The sequence below is a fragment of the Brassica napus genome, unplaced genomic scaffold, assembly GCF_020379485.1.
Source record: "Brassica napus cultivar Da-Ae unplaced genomic scaffold, Da-Ae ScsIHWf_131;HRSCAF=236, whole genome shotgun sequence".
Lineage (NCBI taxonomy): Eukaryota > Viridiplantae > Streptophyta > Magnoliopsida > Brassicales > Brassicaceae > Brassica > Brassica napus.
Window position 1 is genome coordinate 15291 of NW_026014736.1, and position 18038 is coordinate 33328.

The following is an 18038-nucleotide window of genomic DNA, read 5'->3' on the forward strand; positions in this document are numbered from 1 at the left end:
TTAGTTAAATTACAAGTTTACAACTAATAGTCTTACCAAGATGTCAAATTACCCGAAGTCAACCTCGTGACTTATAAACTTTTAGCATTATCATATTTTGAACTTAATCTTCTAATATATTTTATCTTCGTTATGCATCACTTATATTTTGGGGGTGATTGGTTGGGTTGTAATTGTAGAAAATTTACTTTAATATTTTGTCTGTAGGATTTTTGATTTAGCTTTAAATGATGTAGCTTTAAAATTTCCTACAGCTAAAAAAATGGGGCTTTAGAAAATAAGATGTTTACAGCCATTTTTTGTGTGTTTTTACTGTAGTTTTAATTTTTTGGTTGTAGCTTTAAAAACCAAGATAAAGCATGATTGGTAGTATTTAAGGTTGTAGATGAAAATTAAAGCTAAAGTCACTTTCTACAGCCCAACCAATCACCCCCTTTATCTTATATTTATTTTATCTATAATATAAATTAATTGGCCATATTATACATGTAGACAGATTCATATCACTTAGATATTATGTTAGATGATCCGCTCTCGTTGTTTAAGTGAATTTTTAGTAGTATGGATCAAACAAAAATTATAATGCAATTGAGGATGTAAGCAATCTAGGTTGCATAGAATCAGAAATGGATACGTTGAAACAAAAAGTTTCAAAACGTGGAAACATAATTTTAAAAAATAATTAGAAATATAAACATTTTACAATATCTATTAATGTATATATATATATATACACACGATTGAACTACTTATGACTTCAATTTTTTTCCTCTATTTAATTTATCTATTAGAATAAACTAAATAATGAAAGACTATTAATTATATTTGTAGATTTATAACCTTTTATCAAAAAAAAGCATATTATCATGTGATAAAACTTATCAAAATAACAAATATATCAATACATTTACTAATTATGTATATATTATGTTTTCAAATAAAAAATAAAAGTTTTTTTGTGTTGTCAAAACAGAATCACAAGTTTCTAAAATCAAAACATAAGTTTCAATGGCGCATTCAAAATATTTCTTTTAACAAAAGTGTTTCCAATGCGTTCCTATGTGTTTTTAAGAGAATTTGATTATAAGACGAAAAAGAGTCATCAACCGAGTTTCCATGCAATCTAGGAAGCAATCGACCCAGACTAATGGACCTCTCCTATCAACAGCCTTTGATGGTCTATACTAATATGTGAAGTAAAAATAATTTTTAGAGAAAAAAGATATAAAAATTTGACATAATTTTTCTTTTAATTTGCTATTCTTCCATCAGCTCCCCTCATATATGTTTTAGACTATGAAATAGGAGATGGAAGATAAGTTTTTGACCTAATGACGTGAATGGATTAATGATTCTTGAGCGAGCTTTGTTAGTCTTAGATATGTTAGGAAATTCAGAGGTCGACGTGTACTTGTTGCATTTAAAAAGAGGGTGCATATATCTGAAAATCATTGAACTACGCAACAAGAACATGCGTTATCCAACCGCTGAGCTTATCATTTATCATTTAGATGAAGGCATGAAATGAAACAAGGTCGTATATTCTATTTTGTCATGCATCGGTAACCAAGAAAACACATGCGTATGTATTTTACTAGCGGAGAAATTAGTTAGGTCGGATGTATTGCATTGATTTCATATATATACAATAGACATTACACATAGAGAGTAACATTATATCATAACTGATAGATGTGACAATCTCCGGTTTTATTTATGAATACAGAAGAGATTGCTGATTTTGCGGAGAATTATTAATTGTTCAAGGGTTACTGTTGCTAGTGCTGCCACCCGCATTGGTGTAGGCATATCCGGTACTTGTTCCATTGCTTTTAGCACCGTCGGGACCCGCTTCAGCACCGGCACCAGCTTGACGGTCAGCGATACTGGTAGAATAAGCGCTTGGGTTGGGACCATCAACAATGACAGTTCCAGAAGTCTCTACAACGGTACGTCCAGTTGCACGAGAACCAGGACCGCCAGGACCCGATCCAGCATTATCATTGGCAGTTTTCACTTTTCTGGCACTACTTTTAACAATAAGGATAAGCTCAGTTCCAAGGCCGTTGGTAGCGGCAGTTTTGGGAATAGAGATGCCTAATTTGGTGTCTTTGGACAACATACCTACACCATTCTCAACTCCTTCTTCTTTTGTTGCAGAGACTGCTTCACCTAATCCAGATATGGGTTCTGGTAATGGCACTGGCGGAACCACTGGTATCGGAAGCGTTGATGGCATCGGCGGAAACATAAAGGATTTTTGATCCATAAGTTCATTGGACACTTTGTCGAGCTTCCTTGCGCCTACATCAGTACAAAGAACTCCAATGAACAAGATCATCACAAGAAACTTAGTTGCTCTATTCATTTTTCTTTGATTTGTAGTTTTTTTTTGTTCTTTGAAAAGAGTTCGTGTTCCCAACATCATGGCCTATAAATAGTCACACGCCTAATTAAACACATATTACTTAAATTTTTAAACGTCAGTGTGTGTATATTGTTAGTTGTTAATTGTTACTGTATATAATTAAATGCGAAATAGATTTCGTATAAATTAGGTATCTGAGCTACTTGAAAGTATTTAACCTGACGTGTTGGTAAATTAAGCTTAACATCTTATATAATAATATTTGGTGTTTGTCTTACGTAATGTTCTCAAATTGGATAAATCAGTCGGTCAGGCCACTGAAACAAGATATTACGGCAATTATAAATGAAGAAAAAACTGATATGTCGGCAATTATTTTGCTTCTAATTTCTGTTTAGTTTTCGCTTGAAAATATTTAAATTTGTATCCTTTAAAAATTGATACTCTTAATTTATGATTTGATACTTCTTATTTTTTAACATTTTTCAGCTAATATACGATATCTTATATCTCTTATTTAAAAGACGGTTTTTAGTTTTTTTTTAGTTAAAAACTAAAAATGTCTCTTGATTGAAGGATAAGAATTCAAGTTAAGTTTGGGGTTAATTATGATCTACTGGGCCATATGAAAAAATTCGAAATCAATGGAAGACGTGCATGAGTAACTTAAGGCAAATTAATTGTAGATATGGCCCATGAAAGAATGGGTTTTTGCATGGGATGAAAACTTACAAAATCTTATTGGCGGAAATTTTCTTAGACGTATGTTTTTGTAAAATTACATTTTGTCAGTAACGTTTTTTAGTGATGATGATGTTATGATCGTGGTGGGGGTAAGAACAATAATTAAAATAATATGATAATGATGACAAGCTGGTGGTGGTGTTACGATAATATGATCATATGGTGATACTACGATGAAAAAATCATGTTAATGACATGGTTATAATGTTATAATGGTGATGAATACATTGAATGATGATATTGTGATGGCGATGTTTTGTTAATGTTTTCTTCTTTGTAGTAATACGTTTGATGATGTTATACTATTATAATGCTATGAAGGTGATGTCTGAATTTTATAGTTTATGAAAATAAACAAAAGAAAGAAACAAGTGGTGGTAGCCTAATAGTATTTTTTTTGGATTCGACGTGTATCCACATCAATTATGGGTTCGATTCAATCCTAGAAATTAAACTATTACCACTTAGCTAGTATGAACTTGGGTTTCGGCCCAAATAGTTTACATGGTGGATCGTAACAGATGAGCGGTTCACTTTTTGACATTAGTGGAAAGATATTCCAAACTCGTGTCATGAAATGTGGTAGCCAGTACACTATGCATCACTAAGTATTTTCCTTCCGAGACCGACCAGATCAACCGATAGAGTTTATCAAAAAACAAAAGAAAAATTTGTTAAGACTATATATAGTTCAGAATTTTCATTTGAAGAATCGCATTTTATAGTTTAAAGTTCATTTTATCAGTGATGATAAATTTGATACTAATCTATTTTTTTGCGCATAATGCCAGAACAACACTCTTAGTAAAATAGTATATTGCCATAATTTAAACTTTACTTTTACTAGTTTGAGTTTCTGATACGTGCATGGATGGCTCGACCATCGAGCAGAACGACCTGCTGATATTCCGGACGATTCGAGAAAGCGTGCAATGGAGTTTGAAGCTGAACTAAAGGATCAGGAGCTCAAATGGGTAAAGGGAGATGACATTACTCGACCAAGATAAAATGTGGAGCATTTAAGTCGAACTAGAATGTCCATGTCTCCCTGATTTAAACTAGTGTGAAAGTTGGACGAGCTATACACTTGGGATGACCTCATCAGGTTGGACGAGGACTAGCTGAACACTTAGGATGAGTGCATCAGGTTGGGCTAGGACGAGTTGGATGGACTGACACTTACCTGGACGAGATGAGCAAACTGGTTTGACATCCCGTAAAAGTAGAAATGGCTAACTTTCATTCTGATGGACCAACAAACAATCCAGACAGGCCAAAGAAGCATATTCTTAAACTCCACAAAGTTCAAAGTCATGCATCTAGACAAGGGGCTTGGCCAGTGAAAGAGTCATTCAACAAACACATTTATTTTAGTCAAAAAGTCTTTGTCTTCATTTCTATTTCCTAGGTTTCTTATTCTCAGCAATTCTTCTTGTTTACCACAATATGTAACTCTATAAAAGGAGGCATGACCAGAACGAATAAATCAACCATCTTTTTTATCAATTTTCTTTTCAATGTATTCAATGATTTTATCTCTTTTGTGCTTCTTGAACAATCGATTGCTGGTGCGTCACATCCTGCAGTCAAACTCAATCAAACTTGGTGTGTCGTATCCAAAGACGATTGTTATACCTTATAGCACTTGGCACCGGAGGAACCAAGCCGTGCGTCTCATCTTTTGGCGCGCTGATCAGTTTGATGATACTGACCCTATCGAACGAGTCAACAAAGCTTCCTTCTTCAACTGGTTTTACTTCTCTATCAACATTGGTTCATTCGTCTCCTCCACTGTGCTTGTGTGGGTTCAAGAGAATTCAGGGTGGGGGCTTGGTTTCATGATTCATACCGTCTTCATGGGACTCTCTATCGTGAGTGTTGAGTCTTAGCAAAGAAGATCATGAAGAAGATAGAAGAAGAAGAAGACGTGAAGAAGAAGTATCAATGTATCTTGGACAAGACCACGTGAGTTTCTCTTTGCAGGACCACAAAGACTAGCCGTTTGCCGCAGCTCATAAAAGCAAAAGCAAACTGCTGTTTGTCGGGTACTGAACAAGAAGATAAGAGAGAGTAGACAGCCTGGTTCCGTACATGGAGCGTGCTTGTGATGGGATCAAAACGGCATCACAGAAGCAACTAGGTTATCAAGTCTTTTCATATAAATAGGTACATTGCATAGAGATAAAGTAAGACAAGAAGTTAGAACAAAATACACAGCATAAACTTGTATCTTTGTTCTTGGGAAGTGGGTAGAGAGTGATTCCGAGAGAAGCTTTGTAAGGGGCTTGTGGGGTGTCTGATACTCTCTTGTAACCTTTGATCTAGTGGATTCCGGGAGACAGTTCCCGGCCCAGACTAACACCCTATTTAACGGGTGTAACTGGGTTAACAATCTCTTGTCTTGTTCTTGCTCTAAAGTGTTCTGTTCTTTGCTTTCCCTTCTAAGTGTTGAGTGTTCATCAGCGTGTTCAGTGAGTTCTTGAGTGTGTGAGCATACTATCACAAAAGGAGACGTCTTTGAGTGGGTTGTTGCTTCACATATTGGTATCAGAGCACAGGTTGGAGTTACTTGTGGAGGTTCCTGAAGATCTAACGGTCAGAACGGAACCATGTCGTCGTCGTCGTCAAGAATAGAGCTTGAGAAGTTTGATGGTCATGGGGACTACACACTGTGGAAAGACAAACTGTTGGCTCAGATTGATCTTCAGGGTTTGAGCAAAGCGTTGGAAGAATCTGGTAAACCAACAGAGAAAGTCACAGATCTGGGTGAAACAAGTGAAGAAAAGAAAGAAGCTTTAGAAAAGGCGGAAGCTTTAGCTGAGAAAGTGAAGAAAGCTAGAAGCACTATCATCTTGAGCGTTACTGATAGAGTTCTGAGGAAGATAAGGAAGGAAGAAACAGCAGCTGGGATGATTAGAGCACTGGACCAGCTCTATCTTGCTAAAGCGCTTCGAAACCGGTTCTACCTGAAGCAGAAGCTCTATGGGTACAAGATGTCTGAAAGCTTGTCTATTGAACACAACATTGATGAGTACCTACATCTCATAACGGATCTAGAGAACATTGGTGTTATGGTTTCTGATGAAGACCAAGCTATCTTGTTGCTTATGTCTCTACCTAAACAGTTTGATCAACTACGTGACACGCTAAGATATGGCTCAGGAAGAACAACACTGACGCTTGATGAAGTTGTTGCAGCCATTTACGCTAAGGAACTTGAGACAGGTTCAAATTCACGTGGGTCTAAAGGGTAAGCAGAAAGTCTGTATGTCAGGGACAGAGGTGATCAACGAGGAAGGTCAGAGGGGAAAGACAGATCTTCTAGACAGTCAAAGTCAAGATCAAAGTCTAAGAACAAGAAGGTGTGCTGGACTTGCGGAGAAGAAGGACACTTCAGGAATACTTGTTCAAACAAGAACAAATTTCAGACCAAGTCCAAGCAACAAGGAAGTAGCAGCAGAGGAGAAGCTGCCATGGTTAAAGATAACAAGAATGATGCTGCAGGCTTATATGTGTCAGAAGCACTGTTGTTAATAGACATAAATCTGGAACACGAGTGGGTAATGGATACTGGATGCAGCTATCATATGACTCATAAGAAAGAGTGGTTCGAGACTCTAAGAGAAGATGTTGGAGGATCAGTACGTATGGGAAACAAGACTACGTCTAAGGTGAAAGGAGTTGGTAATGTCAGAATCAAAAATGAAGATGGCTCAACCTTTCTACTAACATGTGTAAGGTATATCCCTGAGATGGATAGAAATCTTCTATCTATGGGAACACTAGAAGAACTTGGATGCAGTTTTGAATCAAAGAACGGGATTCTCAGTGTCAAAGATGGAACCAAGACTCTTATGAGTGGAAAGAGGTGTGAGAAACTCTACATACTGCAGGGAAAGCCAGAGGTTGGTCAGATGTATGCAACAGAGAGAAAGAGCGATGATACTGTCTTATGGCACAGAAGGCTGGGTCACATGAGTCAGAAGAACCTTGATCTGCTGGTTAGAAAAGGTCTTCTAGACAGAAAGAAGGTCTCTGTAATGGAGATGTGTGAAGACTGTGTGTATGGTAAGGCAAAGAGAGTCAGTTTCTCAGTAGCTACACATGACACTAAAGATCGGTTAGACTACATTCATTCAGACTTATGGGGTGCTCCAAGTGTGCCATTGTCTCTAGGAAAATGCCAATACTTCATCTCGTTTATTGATGACTACACTAGGAAGACGTGGATGTACTTCTTGAAGCACAAAGATGAAGCTTATGGTAAGTTTGTGGAATGGAGTATCATGATTGAGAACCAGACAGAGAGAAAGGTGAAGATATTGAGAACTGACAACGGGCTTGAGTTCTGCAACACGAGGTTCAATGATTTCTGTCTAGAAGACCTTTTCTAACCAGCAGATCAAGGTTCTTCTGACTCATGTGACCCAGCCTTCTGTGCCATAAGACAGTATCATCGCTCTTTCTCTCTGTTGCATACATCTGACCAACCTCTGGCTTTCACTCGTTTATTGATGACTACACTAGGAAGACGTGGGTGTACTTCTTGAAGCACAAAGATGAAGCTTATGGTAAGTTTGTGGAATGGAGTATCATGATTGAGAACCAGACAGAGAGAAAGGTGAAGATATTGAGAACTGACAACGGGCTTGAGTTCTGCAACACGAGGTTCAATGATTTCTGTAAAGAAAAAGGGATCGTGAGGCATAGAACGTGTGCATACACCCCTCAGCAAAATGGCATTGCTGAGAGGATGAACCGTACTATCATGGAGAAGGTAAGAAGTATGTTGAGTGACTCTGGTCTACCTCAGACGTTTTGGGCTGAAGCAACTCAAACAGCTGTAACACTGATAAACAAAACACCATCTTCTGCAATTAACTTTGAGATTCCAGACAAGAAATGGTCAGGAAAGTCTCCGGGTTACAGTTACTTGAGAAGATTTGGGTGTGTTTGTTTTGCACATTCAGACGATGGAAAGCTTACTCCACGAGCCAAGAAGGGAGTAATGCTTGGGTATCCACCAGGAGTTAAAGGTTACAAGGTTTGGTTGCTAGAAGAGAAGAAGTGTATGATCAGTAGAAATGTGATGTTCCAAGAGAATGCTGTGTACAAGGATGTGATTCAACGGGGAAAACAGATTCAGGGCAGTGAATATGAGACTTCAGAGATAATTTTCAACATTGATCCAGAAGGAACTGGAGATTCAGGTTCAGGTGGAGATCTCTCGGAAGAGATAGGATCCCTTGGAGATTCTACACCTGATGGGAATGCTCAGAATGAAGATACAGAAGCTGCAGAGGAAGGACATGATCATCTTGAGCAATCAGATGAACAAGTCCAAAACGAGAATCAAGAAGCTGTTGAGTCACCAGTGAGTTATCATCTCGTCAGAGACAGAGCTAGAAGAGAAGTAAGGGCTCCAAGAAGATTTGATGTGGAGGGGTACTTCAGTGAGGATACTGATGATGAAGATGATCACTTTGACGCAGAAGCACTTATTACCACTGTTGACGGAGATATAAAAGAACCTGGAAGTTATCAAGAAGCGAGGCTCAGTGATGATTGGGAGTTCTGGAAAGATGGAATGGGTGAGGAGATGGAATCACATAAAAAGAATCATACATGGACTGTTGTCGAGAGACCAAAAGGACAACGTGTTATTGGTTGCCGTTGGATTTTCAAACATAAATCTGGAATTCCAGGGGTTGAATCACCAAGGTTTAAGGGAAGGCTTGTTGCCAAAGGGTATGCTCAGAGAGAAGGAGTTGATTATACTGAGATATTCTCCCCTGTAGTGAGACATGTATCTATAAGGATACTACTGTCTATTGTTGTTGAAGAGAACTTGGAGCTTGAACAGTTGGATGTCAAGACAGCCTTCTTACACGGAGAGTTAGATAAAAAGATCTACATGGAAGCTCCTGAGGGTTGTGAAGATCAGTTCAAGCCTAATCAAGTGTGTCTCTTGAACAAGGCTCTATATGGTCTTAAGCAAGCACCAAGGATGTGGAACGAGAAGTTTGATGGATATATGTCTGAGATTGGGTTTACACAGAGTCTCAGAGATAGTTGTGTTTACATCAAAGCACACGAGAACGGATCAAAGGCGTATCTACTCATCTATGTAGATGACATGTTGGTTGCAGCTAAAGAGAAGAGCGTTATTGCAGAACTGAAACAGAAGCTGAGTGATAAATTTGATATGAAAGACCTTGGACCAGCCAAGAAGATTCTTGGTATGGAAATCAGAAGAGATCGTGTTGCAGGGAAGCTGTGGATGGGTCAGGAAAGCTATCTCAAAAAGGTGTTAGAGCTGTATAAAATGGAAAACTCGAACAAAGTGTCAACACCTTTAGGTGCACACTTGAAGTTGCGTGCAGCTACACCAGAGCAGTTAAGAGATGAAGAAGAGTACATGAAGTCAGTGCCTTATGCCAATGCAGTCGGAAGCATTATGTACTCTATGATTGGCACACGACCTGATCTAGCTTATCCAGTTGGGATGATCTGCAGGTTCATGGGGAATCCCATCAAAGAACACTGGTTGGGAGTCAAGTGGGTGTTGAGATACATTCGTGGTACCATGGAAACGAAGCTCTGCTACAAAAAGGGTTCAGAATTTGTTCTCAGAGGCTACTGTGATTCAGATTATGCAGCTGATATTGATGGAAGAAGATCAATCAGTGGTGTTGTGTTCACGCTTGGAGGAAATACTATCAGCTGGAAATCATCTCTACAAGATGTTGTGGCTTTATCTACCACTGAAGCTGAGTATATGGCGTTGAATGAGGCTGTTAAGGAAGCGTTGTGGCTCAAAGGCATCCTGAAGGAGTTTGGTTATGAACAGAGAGCTGTTGAGGTGTTCTGTGATTCTCAAAGCGCCATTGCGTTATCAAAGAACAATGTTCATCATGAACGAACCAAACATATAGACACCAAGTTTCACAAGATCAGACAAGTCATTGCTCATGGTCATGTGAACGTTCTGAAGATTTCTACGCTGCACAATCCAGCAGATATCTTCACAAAGATCTTGCCAGTCAGTAAGTTCCAGTCAGCATTGGACTTACTGAGGGTCAAGTCTGAGTAATCAACTCAGACGCCGGGAAGGGAATCCTGTTAACTGGATCGGATTACTATCAATATCTCTATAGTTCTGTGACGTCTGTGACTATCTTTGATCTGTCTTTGCTAGGTGGAGAATTGTTGAGTCTTAGCAAAGAAGATCATGATGAAGATAGAAGAAGAAGAAGACGTGAAGAAGAAGTATCAATGTATCTTGGACAAGACCACGTGAGTTTCTCTTTGCAGGACCACAAAGACTAGCCGTTTGCCGCAGCTCATAAAAGCAAAAGCAAACTGCTGTTTGTCGGGTACTGAACAAGAAGATAAGAGAGAGTAGACAGCCTGGTTCCGTACATGGAGCGTGCTTGTGATGGGATCAAAACGGCATCACAGAAGCAACTAGGTTATCAAGTCTTTTCATATAAATAGGTACATTGCATAGAGATAAAGTAAGACAAGAAGTTAGAACAAAATACACAGCATAAACTTGTATCTTTGTTCTTGGGAAGTGGGTAGAGAGTGATTCCGAGAGAAGCTTTGTAAGGGGCTTGTGGGGTGTCTGATACTCTCTTGTAACCTTTGATCTAGTGGATTCCGGGAGACAGTTCCCGGCCCAGACTAACACCCTATTTAACGGGTGTAACTGGGTTAACAATCTCTTGTCTTGTTCTTGCTCTAAAGTGTTCTGTTCTTTGCTTTCCCTTCTAAGTGTTGAGTGTTCATCAGCTTGTTCAGTGAGTTCTTGAGTGTGTGAGCATACTATCACAAAAGGAGACGTCTTTGAGTGGGTTGTTGCTTCACAGTGAGTTTCTTCTTTGGAGCTCAGCTTTATAGGTTTCAGAAGCCTGGAGGCAGCCCTATTACTAGAGTTTCTTCTCAATCCCCCTGAAGATAAAAACTCTGTAATCTCTGGAAGCAGGAAGATTAAGCACACACACGGTTACTGGCACACCAAAAAGGATTCACTGATCTGCAGCTAATGGGAATTGGTCTGTTTCTATCTGTCCTGAGCATTGCAGCTGCAGCTGTCGTTGCCACAGTGCGGTTGCAGCTAGCTCGAGATGCGGTGTCAATGAACATATTCTGGCAGGGCCCTCAGTACATGTTAATGGGAATCGCAGAGGTTTTCTTCTTCATTGGTCGGCTCGAGTTTTTCTATGAGCAATCTCCAGATGCAATGAGAAGCTTGTGCAGCGCTTTAGCGCTTCTTCTACCTGAGCTTGTTGATTCTCACTCTTGTGGCGTATTTCACTACGGCTGATGGTAAAGAAGGTTGGATTCCAGACGACCTTGATAAAGGACATCTTGATTACTTCTTCTGGCTTTTAGTCGTCCTTGGGCTTGTCAACATTCCTGTGCATGTCTTCTTCTCTGTTAAGTACACGCAGAAGAAGGCTGCTGTATAAGCCTATCTTTCTTCTGTAACATGTTATGGGTATCTGGTTCATCATGTTCATATTAATGCTCTGTGTTCTGTAGTTTTATACAGTTATGGAAATTTGTGAATATGAATGTTTGGGAGTGTCAAGAGAAACGTAAGTTCAAGGGAGATATGTTCATGATTGGGAGGCCATGTAAAAAATATGAACCTTGTACATTGAACGAAATATGATTCTTAATATTTTAATTGTTCAAAATCAAATTTTATTTACACATCAATTATGAGAATTACCAATTATATCTATCTTAAGGTAGGATCATAATTTAGAAATAACATCTAGCCATGTGTTATACTACAAAAAAAATTATATTAGTAATTTAATAAAAACATAAAAATTCATTAAAAATAATTATGTAAAATAATATTATACTACTAAAAATGCCGATCACAAGGGTGATCTTGTAAGTACCGAGCATGGTGATATCTACCATTGTCAACTTGCGGGGCATGGTAATGTTCTTTAAGCTGCTTGAGACATTATCAACAGTCAATGGTTTAGTCTCCTGAGTAAGGACTTAGTCTTCTCATCTGTTTTAGAGTCTTGCAGAATTCTTGAAAACACACTCTCCTTTTGGCTCTCAGTAAGAAGGTCTGCTATTTTCTTCTCACATGCATTCTCTCCATGTGAGATGAGATGAGTCGGCAGTAGGAGCCGTGTTTAAATAGCCTTTTATACCTGATCCGGATACGAATCTTTCTTCATAATTTTCCTGGTTTATGGCTGTCCATATCGACCTCCATATTTTCCATTCAGTGACATCCACATTATGGACTAGACCAAGCTTGTCTCCAATACTGTGAAGATTACGATCCGTCCAAAAAGGAATTGCACAAGGATAGTTTTTTTATCGATAGTGGCTCCTAACGAACATATACAACCATACAAGTTGTAATGAAAAAGTTCAAAGGCTTTTTCTTTTTTTTTTTAGTTCAAAGGTTGTATTTGTCAATGATAATAGGAAGGTGTTAACAAATGTTGATAATTTTTCGAACCATCATTTTGTGGTAGCTTTTGGGGAACAAGAAGAAACTTAACAACTGGCATTTCTAAAAATCCCTTAAATATTTATGAACTTATACCCCCAAATATATATATTAATAAAATATGCAGCTATGGAAAAAGTATCATATCATTAAATCCTATAGATATTCAAAATCTTAGAGAATTGTTTTCTTATAAAAAGCCACTAGAAATATAATCTAATAATAATTATTTCTCCTAAAAATAATCAGATATGCAAGTTTACACAATTATAAAATTACAACTTCAGTTAATAAAATACACTAAACTAAGAAAAATATACTAATCAAAAAGCATCCTCTATCTTACTCCCGCCTCTCTTTGCTTTCGTTCCAATCAGATTTCGTTTTTGAAATAGCAAAAACAGATACATAAAAATTACAAGATCTTTTACTAAATTAGATTTGAACAAGAAAATTATTAAGAAGTTAACGTCTTCTTCTCCCCTAGTATTTTGTTTGGTTTTAATTGAATTGTGCGAAAGAGAAGAGAAGATGTCTAGTTACGTTGGTGTTCTAGTCTCTGATCCATGGCTACAAAGCCAATTCACACAAGTGGAGTTACGCAACCTTAAATCCAAGGTCTCTCTTTTCACTTTACCACACATCACTTCACGCACTTTTGTAGCCTACAACATATATTGACTATTCGGATCCTTTTTCTTAGTTTGTTTCGACAAAAACTCGTTCGGGCCGTGTAACTGTGAAAGATTTGCCCCCATTTCTAGCAAACTTGAAAGATTTCAGTGGTACTTTTGTTGAAAATGAGATCAAAACGATATTGGATGAGTCTTATCCCAATCGTCATGAGGAAGTTGAATTCGAAACCTTTCTCCTGGTTAGTTTGATAACGCTCTCTCAAAAATGCCGTTACGTGTGTTATTTTTCATGTTCATTTTTGTATTTGGTTACAGCATTTAGATCCAATATCTAAATACAATATCTAGATATTACATCCAAGTGGCTAAACTGTTTGTGACAGGCCTTTTTAGCTGTGCAATCCCGAAAAGGAGGATCAAAAGGTGCTACATCGTTTCTTAAGACAAGTACTACAACATTTCACCGCGCGATCAGTGAATCCGAAAAAGCTTCCTATATCTCCCATATAAATAATTATTTGAGAGAAGACCCTCTCTGGAACAGCTATATTCCAATCAATCCTGCTACTGATGCCTTGTTTGATATTGTTAAAGATGGTGTTATTTTGTGGTACACACATATATATATTAATATATAATAACTTCATAAATTTGAAATTAACAAACTATGGAACCTTGAGTGGTTTTGATTCTGATTCTTGTTGCACAGTAAGCTTATAAATGCAGCAGTGCCTGGCACGATAGATGAAAGAGCAATCAATATGAAGAAAGAACTTAATCCATGGGAGAGAACTGAGAACCTTTCCCTCTGTCTCAACTCTGCAAAGGCAATTGGCTGCACCGTCGTTAACATTGGAACTCAGGACATTGCTGAAGGAACAGTGAGTACTGAATCAGTAAAAGGAAGCTTCTTTCTTTTTCTATGTTTTCTAATTCTTACTATTCGTTTTTTATAGCCGCATCTCGTGCTTGGGCTGATATTTCAGATTATAAAGGTAGAGTTACTTTACATTACTTTACCATAAGATGATAGATGGTTACTGACTTTTATTTTTGATATGGTAATAATATTAAGATACAATTGTTGTCTGATCTCAATCTTAAGAAAACTCCACAACTTGTTGAGTTGGCGGAAGATAATCAGGTAAAGTCTAAAGCACTTTACTAATTTTTTGACCAAAAAAACAAAAGAACTTTACTAATTTAGTTTTTTCCAGGACGTGGAGGAGCTTGTGGGACTAGCTCCTGAAAAGATTTTGCTGAAATGGATGAATTTCCATCTTAAGAAAGCTGGTTACGAGAAACAAGTAACCAACTTCTCTTCTGATATTAAGGTACGTATTAACTTGGTCCTGCTACTACACTTTCTTCTATCATCCATGTTTGCGATTATTCAGCTTTCGATTTTTTTTTTTTTTTTTGAGGATGGAGAGGCATATGCATATTTGCTAAATGCTCTTGCCCCTGAACACAGTACACATGTGACATTAGAGACCAAAGACCCTTCAGAGAGAGCAAAGAAAGTCCTTGAACAAGCAGAGAAGCTCGACTGTAAAAGATACCTTTCTCCTGAAGATATAGTCGAAGGCTCTGCAAATCTTAATCTTGCCTTTGTGGCGCAACTGTTTCAGCACAGGTCAATACAGGAAAGCTTGATAGTTATATATCTATTCTCTACATTAAGCTAGTTTGGTTATAACTTATAAGTATGATCTTTGTTGTAGGAATGGATTGTCTGAAGAGAGTTCGAATCCACCTGTCTCTTTTGCTGAAATGATCACAGAAGATGATGAAACTTCTCAAGAAGAAAGATGCTTTCGCCTCTGGCTTAACAGTCTTGGTGCTGCTACTTATGTCGATAATGTTTTTGAGGATGTTAGAAATGGGTGAGTATAAGCAGGTTTTTTTTTCATTTGGTGTGATTTTCTTGAAACTAAAATCTCTTCATGACATACCTCAGATGGGTTCTTCTTGAAATTCTTGACAAAGTATCACCAGGCTCGGTCAACTGGAAACATGCTAACAAACCTCCGATTGAAATACTATTCAAAAAGGTTGAGAATTGCAACCAAGTTATCAAGATTGGTAAAGAACTGCGTCTTTCGCTTGTCAATGTAGCTGGTAATGATATTGTGCAAGGAAATAAGAAGTTCATTTTAGGTGAGATAGCCCTCATGAAGGATCATAGTGTGTTTCATACTGTGGTTTGAGTTGAGAGACTTATGACAATGTTTTTTTTGTATGAAGCTTTCTTGTGGCAGTTGATGAGATACACAATGCTCCAAACTCTGAATAGCTTGAAATCTCACTGGCAAGGTAAAGAAATCACGGAAACAGATATTCTAAACTGGGCAAACCGAAAAGTCAAGAAAATGGGTCGGACCTCTCAAGCTGTGAGCTTCAAGGTAGAGAAAAGAGGCAACCCATAGAGGCTAGACTATATACATATTACACTAAACATGATAAATTTGGATGGTTACCTTTCAGGACAAGAATCTGTCTAATGGAATATTCTTTTTGGAGCTTTTGAGCGCTGTAGAGCCAAGAGTTGTAGACTGGGGTCTTGTAACTAAAGGAAGAACAGGTAAATGTTCCCATGTCACTTTTAGTTGTTTATCAAGAGATTTATGTTAGGTTTGGTTTCTAATCGCCGTTTTTAAGCAGAAGAGGAAAAGATGTTGAACGCAACATACATCATAAGTGTTGCAAGAAAGCTCGGATGCTCAATTTTTCTGTTACCTGAAGATATAATAGAGGTACATAGCTTTTCATATTCCGAAGTTGGTTTTCTTTGCGCATTTTCAGGTTAACTAATCTGGTTGGATGTTTAAACAATGATAACAGGTATACCAGAAAATGATGCTTATATTGGCTGCTAGCATCATGAACTGGAGCCTCCAGCAACAATCCGACACTGAGTCGTGGGTCTCTGATGATTGTGACGTAAGCTCTCTGACAGAAGAAATCTCCATTTTGTCCATAGACGATGGCTCCTCAGATGCCCAAAATGATGAAGATGTAAAATAACTTTCAACTTTATTGCTATCATATCAAAAGAGTAAAGAAAAGAAAACAGAATGTAGCTCTAAATGTATATTTGATTTTGTGGAAAGACATTGTCATTTGAAGACTTTTGGTCATGAAGAGTCATATTTGTTTTTTTTTTTTACTATTAAATTCTTATAAATGAGAAATGAATTCATAGATTAAACTCTGCAGGTGAAGCAAATGGTGCATATACTGAAACGAGATAATAAAACTCTATTGTTAACATCTACATCATATGATTGATTGTTTTTGTAAAGAAAGATTTGAAAAGTTATGGGCAATATGTTCCATGAAAACAGAGAAGAGAAAAATCACATTTGGCAAAATAATATTGGCTTGGTGAGAATTCAACCAGAATAAGACACATGGCAAGCGTTGATTGAAGCTGTTCTTCAATTAGTATTTTGTATAAAACACATTCTGATTTTACATTTTGGATTTATTCAAAAATAGTCATTTTATTTTTTCATCTATCTAACAGAATATGTAGCTGGTATTGAGTTCATTCTTTTGAGAAGGTTTGTCTCCATGCACGATCTTCTGCAAATGAGCTACGGTTTGGTGTTCTAGGAACATCAAATTGATTCTTCATAAAGGAGCTTACAAAGTCCTTTATCAGTGGTATCATGACCTCTATTTCCTCATAATCTAGTGATAATCTAACTAATATTGATGGCAGAAATGAGATCTCAAACGATGTTGAAGGAAACGGTGGTGTGCAAGATGGAAGGTTTTATAACTCGTTTCAAAGAGTTGGAAAACAAACTTGATCGAAGTATTGTAGATATGTTTTAGGCTATTCAATTGTTATTGAAGAATACAATGCATGCTTCCACAAGTGGTGAAAGGAGTCGTGGAGTGTGGTTTCACCGACGAGAAAAATTATTCACAGAGATGCAGGAATACCGGCCTTGCGATAATCACAAGTTTTGCAATCAAACTACACAAACCTTATGAGATTCGCAAAATGAACTTACCCTCACTGTGTAATGAGCTAATATCACATAGCAAGAATCAATCAACCTAGACTTCTAGACCTACCCACATGTGGCCTGGCTGGCTCTATCCACACCCACGGTCACCATATTCACTTATGCCTAAATCTAGCATAACTCAATCTTACCAGCACCGCTAACCATATCATTATCCATATTCCTGATTACACCTATTCTTGGTGTCACAAAGTAACATCACAGATTTCATCAACCCGAACATTCTCACTAGACATCTCATCATCTCAATCATTCTCATCACACAACTCATTATTACAATCATTCTCGTTATACAACTAGTTTATCATTTAACAACCTAACATAGTCTAGGGGCCTTCCATCACATTAACACAATTCAACAAACATAATAGATCTAAAATTCATCTTATAAACACTAATCAACAACAATACCTAGAATACATTAGCAAAGGTCTAACACCCGAAGTATTATAACACTTGAAAAGTAGATCTGGAGAATAGATCTGAAGGAGTAGATCTCAAACACAAATCTGAAGGCGAAGAGTGAAGAACACACACAACAAACATGAACCAAGTGTGGATTGGTGTTCGCAACTGACGAATAGTGGTTGACCGGCGGTTCACGGTGGCACACAATAGAATGGCTCTGTTTCGTGAATGATTTTTTAGTCAAAATGGGTGATGGTTCTACTTCTATAGATAATTTCCAATCCCAGCCCTAACTCGTCTTTTGCCTAGAGAAAGTCTGCCAGTATACCTCCTTGGCCCGGACTCAACAA

The 18038-nt window shown here is 37.7% G+C and overlaps 1 protein-coding gene across 1 annotated transcript; it reads left to right on the forward strand.

Moving 5' to 3' along the window:
• The first annotated feature begins 12768 nt into the window (after positions 1–12768).
• Positions 12769–16380, forward strand: LOC106365265 (fimbrin-4). The gene is made up of 14 exons (XM_048771897.1): positions 12769–13223; positions 13309–13479; positions 13624–13850; positions 13950–14121; positions 14197–14235; positions 14316–14384; positions 14458–14574; positions 14665–14876; positions 14965–15126; positions 15201–15400; positions 15488–15645; positions 15728–15824; positions 15905–15996; positions 16085–16380. Exons 1-14 carry the CDS (start codon positions 13137–13139, stop codon positions 16265–16267), a joined length of 1986 nt encoding a protein of 661 aa, XP_048627854.1. The 5' UTR covers positions 12769–13136; the 3' UTR covers positions 16268–16380.
• The last annotated feature ends 1658 nt before the right edge of the window (positions 16381–18038 follow it).

Excerpts from the sequence above, each read along its gene's own strand:
- LOC106365265 (XM_048771897.1), top strand. The coding sequence starts at position 13,137 with ATGTCTAGTTACGTTGGTGTTCTAGTCTCTGATCCATGGCTACAAAGC. Across the intron at positions 13,224-13,308 it reads TACGCAACCTTAAATCCAAG|TTTGTTTCGACAAAAACTCG; the intron begins GTCTCTCTTTTC and ends CCTTTTTCTTAG. Across the intron at positions 14,575-14,664 it reads ACTTCTCTTCTGATATTAAG|GATGGAGAGGCATATGCATA; the intron begins GTACGTATTAAC and ends TTTTTTTTTGAG.